The sequence below is a fragment of the Phyllostomus discolor genome, chromosome 8 (genome assembly GCF_004126475.2).
Source record: "Phyllostomus discolor isolate MPI-MPIP mPhyDis1 chromosome 8, mPhyDis1.pri.v3, whole genome shotgun sequence".
In the NCBI taxonomy this organism is placed as follows: Eukaryota; Metazoa; Chordata; class Mammalia; order Chiroptera; family Phyllostomidae; genus Phyllostomus; species Phyllostomus discolor.
In genome coordinates, this window is record NC_040910.2 from 36,080,550 (window position 1) to 36,099,415 (window position 18,866).

Sequence of the window (18,866 nt, forward strand, 5' to 3'; positions counted from 1 at the left end):
TAATAACAGTACCTACCCCACGGGGTTGCTGTCAAGGTTAAATAAATGAGTTCATATAAGAAAAACACTTAGAATTGCCTAGCACATGGTATATACCATAAAGTGTTTTCTCCTCTCTTCGTCTTTTCCCTCCTCCTGTTATTATTATTACTGTTAATATTATAACTATCATATCATTACTATTTTCCCTCTGTGATGCAGAGTCTCACAGTGGAGCCGCCCCCAGGGACTGTCGGGAGGCGCAGCCACTGACAATGACTGAGACATTTCTGACTCAGCTGTGGGTGGGCCGCTGTGCGGTGAGGAGGGCTGAGCCTTGGCAGACTGCTCCCCTGCACGAGAACTGACCCTCAAGTACTGAGGCTGAATTTCCAACCAACAAACAGGGGCCTGTTTATAAATGTTACCCTCAGAGCTCTGTCCTTGGCGGGACTGTCCACATAGCTTGACGGTATTGCCATAGCTCAAACCATTTTTGCAATTTCCCTAATGCCTCCACCCATCTCCACCCTGATCGGAATGTGATTGGTCTCCTAACATTTTGGTTGGACCTCCTTTACTGAATGTGATTGGTCATGCTTAGGGCTATAGTTACTTCTGCCTGAGCCCTCCTCTCATCCTGGATGGCCACGCCCTGAGGACAGCCAGCTTGCCCTCCGCACTCCTGCATCCCCTGCCCTGGTGTGATGTCAGTGCTTCGTAAGTGCTGGCTTTCCCTCTGAGTTAGGCTGAGGCTGGCTTTGGGAATCACGGGACACTCTTCTGAATATCCCCAGTGTGGCCAGTCTGTGTCCTTTGGGGGTGGCTGTGACTCTAGGAAGACACAAAGTAATTTTAAGCTAAGTTTGGTGAATGCATTAAAACAATGCCAATTCTGTCCTATAAATAAGTTTACAAGGCTGGTTTCCTTGCATGGCTGGTCAGCCATGTCTACCTGCCATTCTCCAGGAAGATTTCCAAAAAGCACCGTGAATCCAGCTGTTAGAATAGGCTTATGAAGACCAAGGCTGACCTCGCAGCTCCAGACCTAGTAGCCATTCCTGTGCGTGGCTGTCATGCCAAAATTGGCCACCAGAGGGAGAACGTGTTCCAGAGCCCAGGGAGGGGGTTGCCTCCACAACTGCTCCAAAAACTTTGTATTTAAAGACTGGCCGCCAGAGCAGCGGCAGTTCACATCTCAGTCAGTACTTAGCAGAGCTGCTGGTGCCTCCACAGAACATCTCCTGAGCATTGCCCCTGGCTGAACAAGGCAAGGCACCAAGCCGAGGACACCCCAGCCACAGGCCCCGCCTCGGGCCCAAAGCTGTCTTGCCTCCTGACCTGATCCTCCTGGAGAAGTGACTCCCCAAGGCGAGTCACTGCCTATCCATCCCTACAGCCTCTTTCTATGACTCTGTCTGGATTTGGCAGGCTGTGGGGACAGGCTCCAAGGGGCTGCCTGGGTCTCAGTGCGGCGGTAGCAGCCAGCTCTCCAGCCACCGCGGTGAATGCCGGGAACTGAGGGGACAGCCTCTGCAGCCTCAGTGGAGGCACTAGGGTGAGTCTTTATCGCTTTGACGCTTTGCCACTAACTCTGTCCCAGCACCTGTGCATGGTGTCCCAGAGGCAGTTGGAGGACTCTGAGATGTGGTGGATGGAGCAGGGCACGGTGTTTAGGGACCCTCAGGCTCTGGAGCATGGAGGTGCCAGCCCCAGGCGGGAAGGTCCCAGGTGCAGCCTGTGGAGATCCTCAGGGCCCTCGTCCAGCTGCCTGGACTGGTGAGGGTGAATCCGCAGGTGCTACAGGAAACTATTGCTTTAGTGACAACCATTCCCAGCTTGTGTCACTGCTTCAGAGCCTACTTAGGGAGCAGATGGTACAGGTGACAGTCCCTCTACATGTGCAGAGCGTGTGTATCTGTGCATTTGCATGTGTATGCACACGTGCCTAGTGGTGGGATATATGAAGGGGGAGCTCACTTATAAAACATCCACGCCTTTCCAGCGTTGGGTTACGATTTAGGTAAACTATGTGCAGTTAGAGAAGGAAAGGCCTCAGAACCTCCTCTGTGATGCTCTCTCCAGAGAGGGCTACATTCGTGCTGATTGATTTTGATGAGTTTCACGCCAGGCAATCCATAGAAGAGCTATGAGCCCTGCAGAGCTAGGTGCTGGAACCCAGAGACAGCATCTTTGCAGCCACAAGCAAGGCTCATGCCACCCCCTCAGCAGGGAGAACTGGTCCAGTCCTCTGCTGCCCAGAGTGGGACTGAGAGTCAGGGCCTGGGTTTTGGCTCTGGTCTGCATTCACAGTGGCCTTTTGCAAAGGGAGCCCTGAACAGCATTGTTTCTGGCACTGTCACAGCAGGGCGGAGGCCTCAGGAACCTGCAGACCCCTGACCTCACTGCTTGGCACAATCAGAAGATGCTGGGGGCTGCTGGTTCTCACCAGACTCTGCCGCCGGCTTCCTGTGTGCCCTCGTCCGGGAAGCCCTTCCACGCCCACTCTCCCACGTGAAGCTCTCGATAACTGAGTGGCTGGCAGATATGCTTCTCCCCATCACAGAAATGATGACCCGAGGCTGCATGAGCTCAGCTGATTGGGCCATGTTCCCAAGTCATGAGAAGTGGAGCCAGGCTAGGACCCCAGGTCTGCTGGCCTGCACAGGGCTGCCTGGGGAGGGGCTGTGGATGGTTGAAAGCTTCAGCTCTAAAATCCATCATCAGGACACTCGACGGGGTCAGTGAAGTGTCCTGTCCATGGTGGTGGTGGGGTGGCAGGGAGCCCTACTCTGACTCAAAACACTGAAGTCCAGGCTCCTTGGACTCCATCCACAGGGCACTCTGGTGTCCACACATTGCCCATGTTTCCATGGCCCTTGTCCCCTCCCCTCTACTCTCAGAGCCTTCCCGGGGCCCCAGAGCCCCTGCCTGGCCCTCTTTACTGACTCACGTGGATGCTAAAGGTGGTTGCCGAAAGGGCTGGATACATCCTTCCTGGATGAAGCAACCATGTGGCTGAGCCAGTGCCTTGGTTTGGAAGTGTTTGCATGGCACTTCACTGCCTCTGACATCCATTGGTTCTTGCCTCCTTGTGCCTCATTTGGCCTATCTTTAAAACTGGAATGACAGACTGACAACACCTGCCCCCTCACAGTGCTCCTGGGAAGACCGAGGGATCCCAGATGGCCGATGGTCTGTAATTTGTGGGGTGTGTGCACACACAAGGGGTTTTGCTCCATCGTCAGTACACTCGGCGGTTAGTGGTACGTTGCCCGAGAGCACAAACTTGGCCCAAAGCCCCTAAGACCAATGATCGAAAGGTCCAAAAGAAAACCTGGGGCAGACAGGACCTTCTTACGTTTCATTCCCAAGTTAACAAACATAAGCAGAACTGGCTGAGCATCTGCAGCCTCATCTCGCTCGCATCTGGCCTCCTGCTCGGCCAGCCCCCCTCCCCAACAAGCTCCCCAGGGCTCCTGCCCTACCAGCTGAGGGGCGGGGAGAGAGCAGAGCCAGGCGCCCTGCAGACACATTCCAGATAACAAGCGGTGCGTTCTAGCTCTGGTCCGGAGCAGAGGAGCAGAGGGGAGGACAGAAATGAAGTCCCGACGCCTGCACTCCCAGCCTGGCAGCTCTGGCTCTGTGCAACCTCTGGGCAGTGTGCCTGTTGCCTTTGGCAAAGAGAGGATTGCCGCCTGCGGAGGACACTGGCTTCCTGCTTCGCCGCTCTCCAGGTTCCGGGGGAGGCCAGAGGGTGGGGTGCCACCCACAGTGCTGTGAAACTAGGGAGGGTCCCCTGCAGCTTAGCAGGGCGCGCAGCTGCTCAGGGCCCCACCTAGAGGCCCTTGCTGGGTGGAGGACTTGGAAGGACGGTGGGTATTGGGAGACTAGCAAACCGGACACAACTACAGCATGGAGAAACTGGGGTGGGAGCTGTCTTCGGGTCTTTGGGTCTTTGGGTTTCTGGGAACCCCCTAGGGCAGGGAGGAGAGATCATGGCAGAGACATGGGCTCCCCTTTGTTCCCCCCCCCCCCCCCCCCCGCAACAGGCTGGAAGAAAGGATGCAGAGACTAGGAACACCCTGATTGTGCATGCATGTAAGAGCATGTGTCCATGTGTGCACACGTGTGCATGAGCCTGTGTGCGCACGTGTGCACACACAAGTGAGAGCATGTGTATGTGTTGGGGTGCATGTATGTGGGCACACACGTGTGTTGCAAGCGTGCACAGATATGCAGACGTGGCATCTCGTTACTTGAAAAGACAAGAGCAGAACATGCTGCCCATCCCTTCTGGCTGTCAGAAGGACGGCTGAATGGGAACTGATCATTTATGGCCTCTTCTCCGCCCTGAAGTCAGTGGTGTCCCGAGGCCAAGGTCATGTCGTGAAAACAGGGGAGGATTTGTTTGCTCTGCTGGCAGGGCCCATTGGCCAGCCTCCCCCTTCATCATCCCTGTTCACTGAAGGGGTCCCAATGCCACCTCCCCAGCCTCTGATGGGGAACTCGCCGAATGGCTGCTCCTTTCAGTCAGCAGGCACTGTCCCTCCCCCCTCCCCCTCCCCCTCTGCCTGCCAGGCTGCTGCCACCTCCTTCCAGGTGGCAGACCCCTAGCTGGCATTCTGGGCCTCAGAACTGAGTTTGCCCCACGCTGGACCTGGGACCCATCCATCCTCCCAAGGACTTGAATCTTTCAAGAAATTCACTTTTTACAAGTGGAGTTTTCCGATTCAATATCCATCTAGTCAAAGATCATCCGAATGCAAGTCAAGCTAAACTAATGGCTAAAGGAGAGAGTAACTTATAAAATCATTGAGCGCGCATGCAAGAAAAGAATATCAAGTATTTTGTGTAAATAAATACTTTGTAATCTGGCTGGAAAAAATGAATTCTCTCATTATACAAAGAACGCATCAGAGCAAACCCAGCAAACCAAAAGAGGCACACCTCCCCGACTTTTCAATGCACCGGAAGGACTAGGATGCCCCCCCCCCCCCAGTCTTCCCGTCACATACACGGGACATGTGTACACTACAAAAGGGGGTGGTGTTGCACACACCTGTGTAAATGGGGCCGGTTCACTTCGGAGAACAGGGCACTTTCCCCGACGCATGGGTGTGCTCCTGGGACAGCCCCACTGAGGCCAGCCCGGCTGGATGGGAGTGGTGCTGGTCTGAGCTGTGTGGGCCGGTGGTCTCTGTGCCTGCTTTTGGGTCTAGTTCCTCTCGGTTCCAGCCCAGAGTAGAAGCCCAAGTCTCCAACAGGCTCAGGGCTCCAGAGGCTCAGAAACTGCTCCATCTGAGTTAGAAGAGTTGGCTCCTCCAGGCCCCACCCCCGGGATGTTTTCTGGTGGCACCCACCCCCGTCAGCTCAGGGTGCCAGCCCCACCACGGGCTGTTGAAAGAAGCAGATGGATCCCACGATCAGAAAGCTGCGAAGGGCCTTGGCCTTCTAAGCACAGAGGAAATGGGGGAGGGGAAGTCAGAGTCCTAAGGACCCAGTAGATGCCACTTGTTATCGAGGGCAGGGCCCCAGTGTTCAGGCTCAGGGTCACAGGGTAGACACCCTGTTCTATCCATGTGTTTCTGTTTCCACCTACAGTTTGTTCTCTGTCTCCCCCTGCCCCCCGCCTCCTTCCTCCCTCTCCTCTTCTCTCGCTGCCTCTCCTCCTCTCTCGCTGTCTCTCCCGCTGCTGCTGCTGCAGGACGGGATGGAGAACAAAGCCACATACTTGAACACCATGAGCGACCGCGACACCGGCTCCATCTTCGAGGAACCCTTTGATGGCAGGAGCCTGTCCAAACTGAACCTGTGCGAGGATGGTGAGTGCCTCTGGCTCGGTCTCAGGGAGAGGGACCTGCCCTGAGCCCCACACCCAGCCTCCGCATTGTCCCAGGGTGGGCTGACCTCCCGCCTAGTGCTGCGTAGGCTGAACTTCATGTTTTGAAAGGTCTTTTCCACGTGTCTTCTCATTCATGCATCTCAGCAAACTTTGTGATCAGCAAAATTTACATGGTAAGATGTGAGTACCCATTTTATAGATGAGCTAGTGGAGGCTGAGAAAAGCATTAGGGGTGATTCAGCTCATCGGTTATGGAGGGGCCCCAGCACTGAGTCTCCTGACTCCTTTTGCCTCTGTCCTCTGAGTGAGTGAGGCTGGGGTCAGGCAAAAGCATCTGAACTGATTAGCCTGGACTTTCTCAGGTGAGGAGCCTCCAATCCATTTCCACAAACTTTTGCGAGAAGAAAACATACTTCTCCAAATGCTCAACTTCCCCCTGGGTGGAAAACCCCTGGTTCCCCATCCCAGAGACCCAGATGGCCCTGCATCTTAGGGGGCTGGTTACTTGCTAGCACTTTGGTGATGAGCCACTGTAGCTTCCTCCAAAAACAGCCCAGAGCTTCGCCGGCAGCCTGACTCCTGTGTATCCAGCACAGAGCCTGGCATTTAATAGGTACTCTTAATAAATGCATGCTGCCTGGACGCACACACTTCTCTTTGCATTAAGCATAGGAGTGGAGAGCATTGTCCGCTTTTCAAAGATGAACAGAAGGAAGCTCATGGAAGTCTTGCAAAGACTTACGGTCAGTGAGATAGAGACAGTCTGTATTACTCGGGGTTCTCCAGATGACCAGAACCGGTGTGATGTATATGTACACATGTAAAGAGATATATTGTGCGGAATTGACTCACATGATTGTGGAGGCTGAGAAGCCCCACAATCTGCTGCCTGCAGCTGGAGACTCAGGAGAGCCGGGGGTGTAATTCAGTCCCAGGCAGAAGGCCTGAGTGCCAGAGGAGCCAATGGTGAGGGCAGGTGAGGATGAGACAAGCTGCCTCCACTTTTCCTTCTCTTTATACCCTCAACTGATTGGACGAGGCCCACCCACACTGGGGAGAGCAATCTGCTTTAGCGAGTCCACCCATTCTAAACTTAGTCTCATCCAGAAACACCCTCTGAGACACAGGCAGTGACATCTAATCTGGGCGCTGTCATGGCCTGGCCAGGTCACCACATAAAATTAACTGCCAGGTGGCCTTTTGTCGGGCACACATTTGGCTGTGCTGCACTTGCTGCCACCTCTGTTGTGAAATTACTCACTGAGCCTCCCTCCTGCCCCAGCCGTTCCTTCTCCCACAAGGTGCTGTGTATAGGAGGGGGAGCAGGGACTGAGAACGGCCTCAGCGCAGAGAAGTGACAAGGTCTTGTTGGGGTGGTGGCCAATGTGCCCCCTCAGCCGCCCTAGTCAACTGCCCGCCATTACCTCTCCTCCTCCTCTGGATCCCACTCAACACACACATGTTGAGAACCCACAACACATCAAACTTTTGGGTAGGTGCCGGGGTGTTGCAAGGAGAAATGAATCCATCCCTGCCCTCAAAGGGCTTAGGGTCCCAGTGGAAGGGGCTGGCTGGGGACGACTGGTTACCCACCATTTAAGTAGCGAACACACGTGTGATGACTGAACTCCAGCAGGAGCGGCCTTCCTGGAAAAGGCCTTAAGACTGAAGACAACTTTGTGAGAGAAGAGGCGGGTGGGGAAGAGTGTGGCAGGCTGAACCACACTGTGCCCGGCCAGTGTTTCTGTCAGAGCAATGACACCAGGGAAGCGAGGAAGGCCCCTGGGGCACCTGGTCCTTGGCCAGGGCTCAGCACATCCCCCCAGCACATCAGCAAAAGCCCCGTTAGCTTTTGCATCCCTGCTCCAGCCTCTTCCCACCAGCCCATCCCTGGGGAGGCCTGGTTTAGCAAGGGAGAACCAGGGCCCAGCCCAGGGAGGGTGACCGAAGAACCACCAGCCCCATGGGGTGGTGGGTGCCAGTGTGGGAAGGGCAGGGTAAGGGGCCCACAGGGTGAGGAATGGCGTCACTGGGTCACCGTACCCTTTTCCTCTTACCTTATCTTACTCTCTATTTTATGAACCCCAAACTTAAAAAGAAAAAGATTATTGGGACCAGAAGGACTGAAAAAGAACAGTAACCCCAGCCACTGTGCTTCCCAGGCCCCCAGCTGTGAGGCGGTCTGATCAGAGCAAGCACCCCGGGGTGGGTGGGCACCTGTGGTGCAGCGCCCCTCGGACTGCGGACAGCAGAGGTCGGAGGATGTGGGGCATTGGTTGACTCACCCCTCCCGGAGTGTGTGGCCAGACCAGGGTACGTCCCCTCTCTGGGCCTCAGTGTCTGCATCTGCCAAATGGGGGCAGAGGGGTGACTCGGAGGTCCGTCCAGTTCTGAAAGTCTGTACACAGAAACAGATTTAGTTGCTGCATGGGGGGTGCGAGCCTTTTCGTCGGGACACGTCGCTGCCCCGAGCAAAGCCAGGGAAAGGTTCCCACCTCAGTGGGAGGAAAAACCCAGGCACTGACATGGCTGAGGGAGCTGACTTCCATGCTGAACCTGCTGGCCCGCTGGCCAGGGGCCGCAGCCCCTGGAGGTTGCTCCCGACTGGCTCGGCTCCCTCCCTCACCTCCCTCCAGTCTTCTTCACGCAGGTCCCACCTTCCCCAGTAGGCCTCCTGCCCCTTCCCGCGCCGCCCGCCCCCCCACTCCTGACCCCCTCCCTGCTGCTCTTTTTCCTGGAGTCCTACGTCCTTCTGAAGTTATACATGTGATTTCCTTTTGGTGTTTGTCATTCACCGCCTATTCCTCAGGGGGAGAGCAGGCTGGACAAGGGCAGCATCTCTGTTTTGTTCACTGAGGTCTCCCAGCCCAGTACACAGTAAGTGCTCACAAAGTGTTTGTTGAATGAATGAATGAACAAACAAATGAATGAACACAGGTGTCCTTGAAATTTAAAGGCACAACACAAATTCATTCCAAGTCTGATTTCCAAATCATCTCAATCTCCCCTGGTCTTCATTCCTGGATCCCAGGAACAGGGGTTGGGAGGGGGAGGGGGAGAAACCCAAAAAGGACTAGACTGCTAAGATGCAGCCAGCTACTCAGAAGCTTGTGGGTTTCTGGTTGGTTTTTCCCTTCCCCTTCATTTCTGAGAGGAACTTGACCTCCGACATGCAGAAGTTCCAGCCAGGTTTGAACTGTGTCCCCAAGACTTAGCTTTTTCTTGACCTTGATCTCTGGGGAGTATAACAGGAGAGGGGAAGGAAGGGTGGGGCTGGCGGGCAGGTGGGTAGAATTGATGGGAAAGAGGACAGAGGGCAGAGGTGGGGGCAGGAAGGAGACCTGAGCCACTCGTGGCCCTGAGTGGATTAAAACAGTGTCTGGTGGGCCTCACAGGGGCTCCAAGTCCTTTCCCGGTTTTTCCCCTCGAAGGCAAGAAGACAGGGAGGAGAGGGGGTACCTCCCCTTGGCCCTGGGGATACTGGGCCTGGGGGAGACAGAGGCACAAGAACGCAGCCCAGACAGGAGGGGTGACCTGGGCTGTAGGGGTAACACGGGGTTCCACAGGCGGTGCTGCGACAGCTTCCCCGCCCTCTCCGCTGCTCTCCTTCCCCTTCCGGTCTCTCCTCCTCCCACCCAGGCCTTTATCCCTTCCTTCCTTTCCCTCACCAGGTGCGAAAGGGAGGTGAGGTCTGTTAAGTGCCTTGGTTCCTCTGTCCCCTCCGTGAGAAGCCACCTTGCCAACTCCCGCCTCCCTCAAAGCTCACTCCCACGCCCCACTGTGTGATGTCATCGGGGCTCTCCCTCCTCTGCACCCGCGAATGGAGCACCTCTCAGGACTGGCATCCTCATTGGAGCCCCCTGTTGACGGGGAGGCCCCGAGGGCAGGGTCTCCACCTGGAGGGATCATTGGTTCTACCTGTTTTGCTGCACTCCCGCGGAAGGAGAAACTGCAGAACGCAGCCTCCAGGGTCCTTTAGCCAAGCATCCTCCCCCGCCCCCGCCCATGCCCACCGAACACCTCCCTTTGGACAGAAACCCCTCCCTTTGAACAGGGTCTAGCTCGGCCTGCTTACCCCTCTCCCCTTCCTCTCCTCTTCTCCTTCCTCTTCCTCCCCTCTCACCTTTCCCGTCCTTCCCTTTCTCTCCTCTACAGCCTGTAGGCCTCTCCAGTCTGGGCGCCAGGACGTGGAGGCGGAGGGCTGGGCGTGGGTGGTGTTGGCCGGGCCCAGCTCCTCCACGGCCCTTTCCGAGGGTCAGAGAGAGGTGTTAGTGTCAGGAAAACATTGCAGTCAGCTCACCCAGCGGCCTCAGGCCCTCCACCACACCGGTGGCGTCATCCGCCGGCCGCAAATGGGAGGCTGGCGGAGTAATGACTTACACATGTCCCTGGCTGCGCCGGGACGCCTGCTTGCTGAGTTCAGGGCCCATGCTCGCAGTTCCCGTGTTCCTTCCCCATAAAATTAAATTATTCTCCTAGGGGAACCCCCACATCTACTTTCTCATCAATCAAATCTTCCCAGTTCTTCTGGCGTCGCTGAACGCTGCTGGGCAGCTGCCCAAGGGGAGGAGTGATTTCCTGGGAGGGTCTGCCTGGGGCCTCAGAGGGGTGGTCACCGCCCTCTACAGGTTGGAGACCAGCAGAGACTTTAACTCGTGCAGCACCAAGGTGCTCTCACGGGTCTGCCCTGTTAAACCATAGCAGGGAGCCAAGTACTGCTACATGAATGTGTGGTCCCTGGGGGTGGGGGCCAGGCTGGGTCCTGGATCTCTGGTGCCTAAAGGACCGTCCTATCGCAAGTTGGGGAGCAGCCTGAGGAGGTGACAAGAGCCTGGACTTTGAAGCCTAGTAGGTCTGGGCCTGAATTCCCTCGACCATGCTGGCTGTGTGGCCCCGGGCTTGGTGCAGGGCACCTTCCGCCTGCCCCTCCATTCCTACTCACACTGTTCACCTCACTCTCTGCCACGCTGGGGCTGACAACTGGGGAGCGTCCCAGGATGGGAGAAAGGGGGGCTGGAGTAATTACTCGCCCAGCTCCTGCTCTGCGGAGTCACCTCAGGCTGCTGTGTCCTTCCACCCAAGGTCATAGCTCCTTGTAAGCCACCCGCTCCACACTGGCTTTCTCCACCCAGGCTCCAGTGACTGCTCCCCTTCTTGACCCTGGGGGCCAGGGCTGGTTACAGCCCAAGGACACCACTCCAGCCCTTGTGGGCATCTTACACCCCTACCACTCTGTTTACTAGGTCCTGTGAAGTTTTCTAGTTTGAGCGGGCTGTGTCCCTGCCCTCATCCTCAGTGCCCCCACCTGCAAAATGGAAACGGTGTTACTTGGTTCATGGGAGCAGTGGTGAGATCAGGTGGCACACTGGCATAAAGTACCTCGCACCCAGCCAACCCACAGTGCACCTGGGTTTCACCTCCCTGATCTTTGGGAAGTCCCTGGAAATCCTGGGAACACGGCGGGGGGCGGGGGGGAGAGGGAGGCACCCAAGCCGCTTCTCAAGGACCCCCAGCCTGGAGAGCATTTTAAGGCTGGTTCTTACCTTCTGCTAAAAAAGCAGAGTTTCAGTTGGTGAAATTCCTCATGAAGCTTAGATACTCAAAGAAAATGAGCGAGTTCTTTTAGACCTGTTTCCCAAGTAGTTGAATCTTTCAGAGATGTTCTGGGTCCCAAGGGCTGCCAGTTTGGTGGCTTGTGTGAGGCTGCCCGTTCCCCCACCCCGATTAGAGCAACTGGCTTCCAGAGACCTTCCCGAATGAGGTCTGCTGCCAGAAGGGTTGAGAGATGCAGTTTGTCGTCCCTGGGCGGGTGGCGGCTGGAGCCTTGCGGGGGCCAGGGGACAGGGAGAGGAGCCCAGACACCCCGAGGGCTCCTTCCCACACTGATGGTGTGAGGGGAGCCTGTGCCTCCTTCCTTCACCCAAGCCTCCATCGCCCCCATCACTAAATTGTGCCATGTCCTATGGGGCGTTACTCTGGGGCGTGTGGGCTGTGAGGATGGCTCTGAGGGGAGTCTACCAGCCTGGGACACTCTGGGGTGGGGGGCCAGAGGAGGACCTACAGTGACAGCCCGGCCATAGGTGGGAAGAGGGCTTCGGGGGGTGGCCTGAGTGGAGGGCGATGAGCTTCTTCACTGTATCACCTGTTTCTCCCTACCCGAGGACCTTGCTCTTCTGGTTCCTGCCCTTCATTCCCCTGCTCATTCATTCCTTCATTTTTTTTGTCTTCATCTCTCAACAAAAAAGGCGATTTTTCAAGCGCCCCGCAGGTGCTATGCACTGGCTAGGGCAGTGAGGGCCGCTAGGAGGCCTGAGACAAGGCCCCGCCCTCTGTTGTTACCATCTCGCTAGCTGCTTTGCCCCTCTCTCCTCCTGCCCTTCCCACTGCCGACCAGCTTGGTCCAAATACAAAGCTGACCTGGAGGTGGTCCAGCGGGAAGGACATTCAGGGTGTGGACCACAAGGCTGTTGCAGATCACATACAGCCTCACTCGTCCCGGGTACCTGTGTCCAACTTAACACCACGAACAGTCTCGCCCTCTCCATGGTGGGGGTGGCACTGCATGGTGGCAAAAAGCCCAGGCTTCAGAGCCCACAGGCTGGCCTCCGACTCTGGCTGGCCACTTGCTGTCTCACTGTGGAGCCCTGAGCAAGTTCTTGGCCTCAGCTTCCCTTGCTCTGTAAGACGGGGTGCTCACAGCTCCTGACAGGGGTTATTGCAAGGGCTACGTGCATTACTCCACATTAAGTCCCCCCCATAGCCTGGTGTATATGCTGAGCACTCATAAATGTTAGATCTTGGTGTGAGAACTGCTGCAGCCTTTCGGTCTGTCTGGTTCCACCCCGGAGCACACCCACGGTGGTCCAGCTCCTCCATACTCTGCTTTTGGTCTGCAGGACAGCGAGCTCCTCTCTTCCCTCCTGTCCAGGTTCACCCATTGTCGATTCCTCGTGTCAGAGGCTGAGCAGTGGGACTGATGCCCCTCGAGTCCAGAAGCCCTGGCTTCTCTCCATCTCTTTCCTAGGCCTTCGGCTCAGGCTCCCTGGCCCTTGTCAGCTGTCCACTCACACGTAGGCTGCAGCGTGTACACCCGAGTCCCCTCTGGACTCTAAGTCCTTGAGGGCAAACACTGTCCACCTTGGGTTCATCTTCATGTCCCCAACACCTTTAGCACTGTCTTGCACATGGAGACACCTCTGCTTGTGGAATGACTGAACACAGGCCTGCTCACCAGGCATAGAGGTATAAGCTTAAGACAAATTAAAGGAACTATGATTACATTTATCCAGACTACAGGGCTTTCCCGTGCTGCTGGTGCACGCAGAACCAAAAGGTCCTGGTTCCTGCCTGCAGGGGGCTTGAAGTCCCCTGAAGGCACAGACAGGTAAACAGATGTCGCATTATAATTTGATTAACACCCGGATGCAGTACAAGCAAAGTGCAGTTAGAGGGGAGAAGGAGGAGCCCTCGGTCTGCCTTGGGGAGGGAGGAAGGCCTCCTGCAGGGATGGACAAGGGAGGAAAATATCGAAGGGCAGGCTGCAGTGTGCCTGTTAGAAAGGGCAGGGAAAGGTTTTCCGAGCCAAGGGAAGGAATGCTCGGGCTGAGGAAGCATAGTAGTGGGAGGAGGTAATAAACACTCACTTATCGAGCTCTGCCAGGCCAGGCACTGTTCTAAGCATTTTACAAGTATGAGTTCATTTGATCCTCACATCCACCCAGTGAGATGAGTCTTATTATTATACCCAAGTGCCATGTGAAGAAAGCGAGGCACAGGCAGCTGATAACTTGCCCAAGATCACAGAGTTAGGAAGGATTGGTGTCTCAGTCCATTCGGGCTGCTGTAACAGGATAGCAATGACTAGATGGCTGATAAACAACAGAAATTTATTTCTCACAGTTGTGGAGGCTGGGAAATTCAAGGTCAAGGTGCCGGAAGATTTGGTGTCTGGTGAGAGCCTGCTTCCAGGTTCATAGAAAGCTGTCTTCTCACTGTGCGCTCACGTGGTGGAAGGGGAGAAGGAGCTCTCTGGGGTCTCTTTCATAAAGAGACTAATCCCACTCATCGGGGCTCCACCCTCATGACCTAATCACTCTGCGGAAACCCCACCCCTAGTACCATCACACTGGGTGTTAGGTTTCAACATATGAATTTGGTGAGGCATAAGCGTTCCATCTATAGCAGCTGAAGTCCGATTCACTGACTCTACAGCCCACACTCTTAATTATGTGAAGCTAAAGCCAAATCATGGAAGGTCTCCTGTGCCATCTATAGGAATCCGGGCTTCTGGAGGAACTGGGAAGCCAGCAAATGGGTGGAGAGCAGTGAAAGCATAAGGTCCGATTTGCATTTTAGAACGGTTACTCGAGCTGCAGCAGGACGGTAGATTTCCCAGCAGGAAGGTCACCAAGGACCTCTGCAGAGCCATGCCAGTGCAGTGGGTGAGGAGCAGCCCCCGTGCAATGGATTAAGCCTGACTTGGAAGAGAAGGAGAGGACCCTTGTGCCTTGAATGCAGACTCTGGTTTCCAGGCACCTGGCTGTGAGGTTGGGAAATAATCAGTGGAGTGGTAGGGGGCGAATGGGGTCGAGTCTAGGTAGGATAGGCCAGGTGAGAAATGCGGGTGCCTCAGAAGGAGTGGAGGAGGGGAGAGGTGACCCAGGGCCGGTGGTGCACTTGTAGATTAGAGCTGCCAGGCTGGTGGGGTGTGTGACGATGAGAAGAGGTCTAGAAAAGAACTCTGGCTCATGCCGGGAGAGGGGAGGAGATAAGGAGGAACAGCAAAGGAGGCTGAGAAGGAGCAACCAGTGAGAGAAAAAGCAAGAGTGTTGAGCCCTGGAAGTGCATTGAGGAGGAAGGGGTGACCAACCATGCTGGTGTTGCTCAAAGGTCAAGTTGGAAGAGCAATGAGCATTGGCCATCGGGCTGAGCCATTGGAAGTCAGTGGTGACCTGGTGTATTTATTAGTCAGCTCGGGCAGTGTAACAAAATGCCACACAGACAGTGTGGCTTCAATGACAGACATTTACTTTCTCATCGTTCAGAGGGCAGGAAGTCTAACATCAATCAATGTGCCTCCAGGGCTGGTTTCTCCTGAGGCCTCTCTTCCTGGCTTGCAGAAGCTGCCTCCCAGCTGCGTCCTCACCTGGTCTCTTCCCTGTGTGGATGTGCCCCTGGTGTCTCTCTGCCTGTCCCAGTCTCCTCTTCTATTGAGGACACAGTCAGATGAGATCAGAGTCCACCCATTTTAATGTAATTGCCCCTTTAAAGGCCCCGTCTCCGAACACCATCACGTTCTGAGGTGGTGGGGGTTAGGACTTCAACGTAGGACATTTGGGGGAACACAGTTCAGCCCATGACACCTGCAAGAGCAGTTTTGGGGAAGGCGGGTGGGAGGAGGCTGCGTGCAGCGGGTTCAGGAGAGGATGTGAGGAGCGGACGTGGATGTGGTGCGAACCTGCAACTCTTTGGGGAAATTCTGTACAAGAGGATAAACATGGAGGGGGAGGGAAGGTCAAGAGAGATTTTTGTTTTGTTGTTTAAGGCGGAAGAAGTAGCTGTACGATATGCGCTGGTGGAGGGACACCTTGTGGAAGGAGACATGGGCTAAGCAAAGTTGCTGGACTTACGTCCCTGAATGAGTAGGAGACTGAGGGGATCTGAGGAGGGGATCTGATGTGCAGGTGCGGGTGCTGGTTCAGCCAAGGGCACAAACACTCCGACGGCAGCGATCAGACTGCAAGGTCCACAGTTACGTTGTGTTGGGAACGTAAGGAAGCTGTTTCCTCTTTGCTCAAATTGTGAGTGGAGCAGGAGGAGGAGGTCTGGCACAGGCAGCTCAGAGGTGAGTGTGTGCTGGACTAGGAGCAGGTAGCAGCCCACTGGACAGCCTGCCGGGCTTGCTTGGGTTTAGTGACCATGAGCTTACAGCCGGACCAATCAACGTGTGCTCAGCTCTGTGACGGGAGGGAGTGCGGAGAGGCGGAGTTAAATCTAGGCAGGGCTAGCGTGTAGCCGTGGGGTATGAGGAAGCCAGAGAGGGACGAGGCAGTGAAGGGTGGGTGCAGAGTGAGTAACGCAGGTTACAGAGCGCGCAGGTCAGGTAAGAGGGGAAGGAAGGACGCAAGGGGGAGAGACGGGGGAGAGGTGATGGGCCGTGGTTTGTGGGTGTTGGCGAGGTGAGGCAGAGCCCTGGAAGGAGGGCCGCAGCACAGGCTGGTGGGGACATGGGACTTTGGCTCATAAAAGGGTCCCGTTATGGGTAAAGCCAATAGAAATGTAATGGGAGCCCCACAGGCAACGTTAAATGTTCTAGTAGCCATGTGAAAGGGTGAGCAGGCGCAGATGAAACTAATTTAAAGACAGTAAAACATTTTATTTAATCTGATGTATCCCAAATATTATCTTCTTGATATGTAATCACTATGGTATTTACATATTTTTTTTCTCATGCGGAGCCTTTAGAATCCCGTGTGTATTCTGCATTTGGAGCCCCGGCTAACCCACGGTGTTCACGGCAGGCAGAGGAAGGCCTGCGTGCAGAAAGTCCTGCTAAGATGGTTACTAGACTTATTGTGGCGATCCCATTGTAAGTCATGTAAATGTGCAGTTACTGCGTTGTACACCTGTAATTAACATAGTGTTGTATGTAAACCATACTTTAATGAGATACACAATAAATTAAATATCTTTCTAAAATGTTCTGTTATGAGAGGAGGCTGCAGGGAGGGGGCGAACTGCTTCCCTCCTCCCCTGACACCTCACTGAGGGCTCGGGCTTCTGGCCTCACCATCATCGCCATCCACACGTCTCCTTGGGGAGCACAGAGAATCTAACTGGCAGAGGAGGGGTTAGGAGGCGGGACTTACTGCACACCTGAGGAGGGCAGATGGCCGCAAGCAGATAAGGAGGGTCAGTCTGAAGACTGATGAGGACAAGGGGAAACTGAGGACAAGCGTCCCCAGGGGCAGCCACACCCCCCAGTTTGCAAGGACTGCCTGGGTTTATGCCTGCTCTCCCTGCGTGTTGCTTAATAGAGCACGATTCCCTCTTAAAAGTGTCTCTGTTTGAAAGTGATCTCATAGTTTGTGCTTGAGTAAAAATGGGCTTGACAGTGTCCCCTCCCTGGGGAGGTTTATCTCATGCAGCTTTGTTCTCCGACCGTGAGGGCCTCCGTCGACTCTTCCAGCTGCAGGAATTCATTCTGTCCTTCCAGAGTGATGACGGTCCCCCAGCCCTGACTTCCGTTAACATGAAAATGCAATGTCATAAGTGTTCGAAGCATTTCCAGGGTGTCCAGAGGAGTTGCCTTAGAGATGTAGGTTTATGTCTTAGATCCCTGAAGGGTGTTTACAGACTAAGGGAAGAAGGGGCTGTCTTGCCAGGGGGTGGAGCTGAGAGGAGCCTGTCTGCTTCACGATGCCTAGCGGGCAGCCTTGGGGACCCTTGGCTTGCTGGTGTGCCCTTCCCCCACCTTCTGTGAATGTCCCCCTCGTAGGGCAGTTCTGTTCTGTGATCAGAAATGTGAAGATGGTTGTTCTTGCTGCTGTGTTCCTGGATGTTGTTAACGTTCCAAAGTCTTACTTAGGGCCTAGATTCTAGGAGATGTTGAACCTTTTTTGATGAAATTCCATCACCCAAGGAAACCCAGAAATGGAACAGCTCCTAGGTCCAATGGTAAACTGTGGTTAAGAGGAGGATGCTTCCTACTCCTTGCTACCTGGCTACAGTTTCTGTCTTGGGAGAAAGCAGAGATAAAGCAAAAAATTTGGGTTCTCCCTGGGTGTATCGGAAGCAGCTAGCCTTGGGACTGGGTGGCTGGACGAGAGGGAGCCGCCCTTTTCTGGGCTGCGCTGACTGGGCAGGAGGGATGAACTCGAAGTCGGCACTTACAACCATGATGTCTTGCTCAGGAAAGGGCTGCTGGGTGAATGAAAGGGTGGTTCTGCGGCATTTCTTCCCCCAACTTTCCCATTATCACACCATTGTCCCTCCTCCTGACCTTACACCTCCTCCCGCCTGCAAGGCTGAACTCCCAGCTCTGCTGCTTGCTTTGGGCAAACCACTCACCTCGCGGAGGCTCAGCTTCGTCTTCTGAAAGCAGGAGGAACAGCACCCTGTATGTGATGGTTGTTGTCCTCAGAATAAACGGATCTGAGTGTTCAGCCAGATGGATGGTTCAGAAGTGGCGCTGTTGTTCCATTGTGTTGCACTGTTGGTGATTCCGAAGCTGTTTTAAAAAGTAGGTTTTGTGATTTTTTTTAGATCTCACAAGGCCAACAGATCAGGAGTAGCTGCCATTGAAAAGATGCCTGGTTACCCACGGAGGCAGAGGGAGCGAGGGGAAACCATAGGCTAGAGTTTCCATTGTGGTTTCCTTGGGAAGGAGCAGGGGAGGATGGGTAAACGGGCTTGAGGCTGGCTCATTCGGATCACTCCAGGGCTGTCCCCAGTTGTCTGGTATCTGCTGGCCCTAGGACAGGTAGATGGAGGCCCCAAGTGCCAGAGCTGATAAAGGAGGTGGTGCGGTGAGGGCTCTGGATTGGTGGTTCTGCATGTGAAAGGCTTGGTTGCAGGAAGAGTCCTTTATTTCTGGTAAGCCTGGGAGCAGCAGTCTCCCCAGTCAGCAAGGCCACGGGGCGTGGAAGCATGAAATAGAAGCCAGAAAAAGCGGTTATTGCAAAAGCCTAAACAATGCTTTGGAGTGTCCAGTAAATCTGTGTTTAGTTATTAGTCTCATTTACCTGCAAATAGCCACAGATGTTAATTGAGCACCTGCTATATGCCAGGACCTGTGGGATCCAGAGAGGAGTCACAGACCCTGCCCTCTGGGAGCTGACCCTCAACAAATCTGTATTCTCATTAATTTATGGGTTCAATTCTACTCACCTTATTAGCTATACCATCATTGCTATGTTTTTTTCAACAAAGATCCATACATGAGAAGGGTGGGTTCCAGGCCTTACCAGGTGACAGAGGTCCATCATCTCTCAAATTCACTAAAATCCCATCTGTGGCTCAGCCTGCTCTGCTTTCTGTGCTG

The 18,866-nt window shown here is 54.7% G+C and overlaps 1 protein-coding gene across 1 annotated transcript in view; it reads left to right on the forward strand.

The window, feature by feature from the left end:
* The first annotated feature begins 698 nt into the window (after window positions 1-698).
* The window catches only part of SCARA5 (scavenger receptor class A member 5), a 99,328-nt gene continuing 81,160 nt past the window's right edge, over window positions 699-18,866 (forward strand). The window contains exons 1-2 of the mRNA XM_028520623.2: window positions 699-1,537; window positions 5,687-5,804. Of these exons, the coding sequence (XP_028376424.1) occupies window positions 5,693-5,804 (112 nt within the window). The 5' untranslated portion in view covers window positions 699-1,537; window positions 5,687-5,692. The remainder of the gene's footprint in view (window positions 1,538-5,686; window positions 5,805-18,866) is intronic.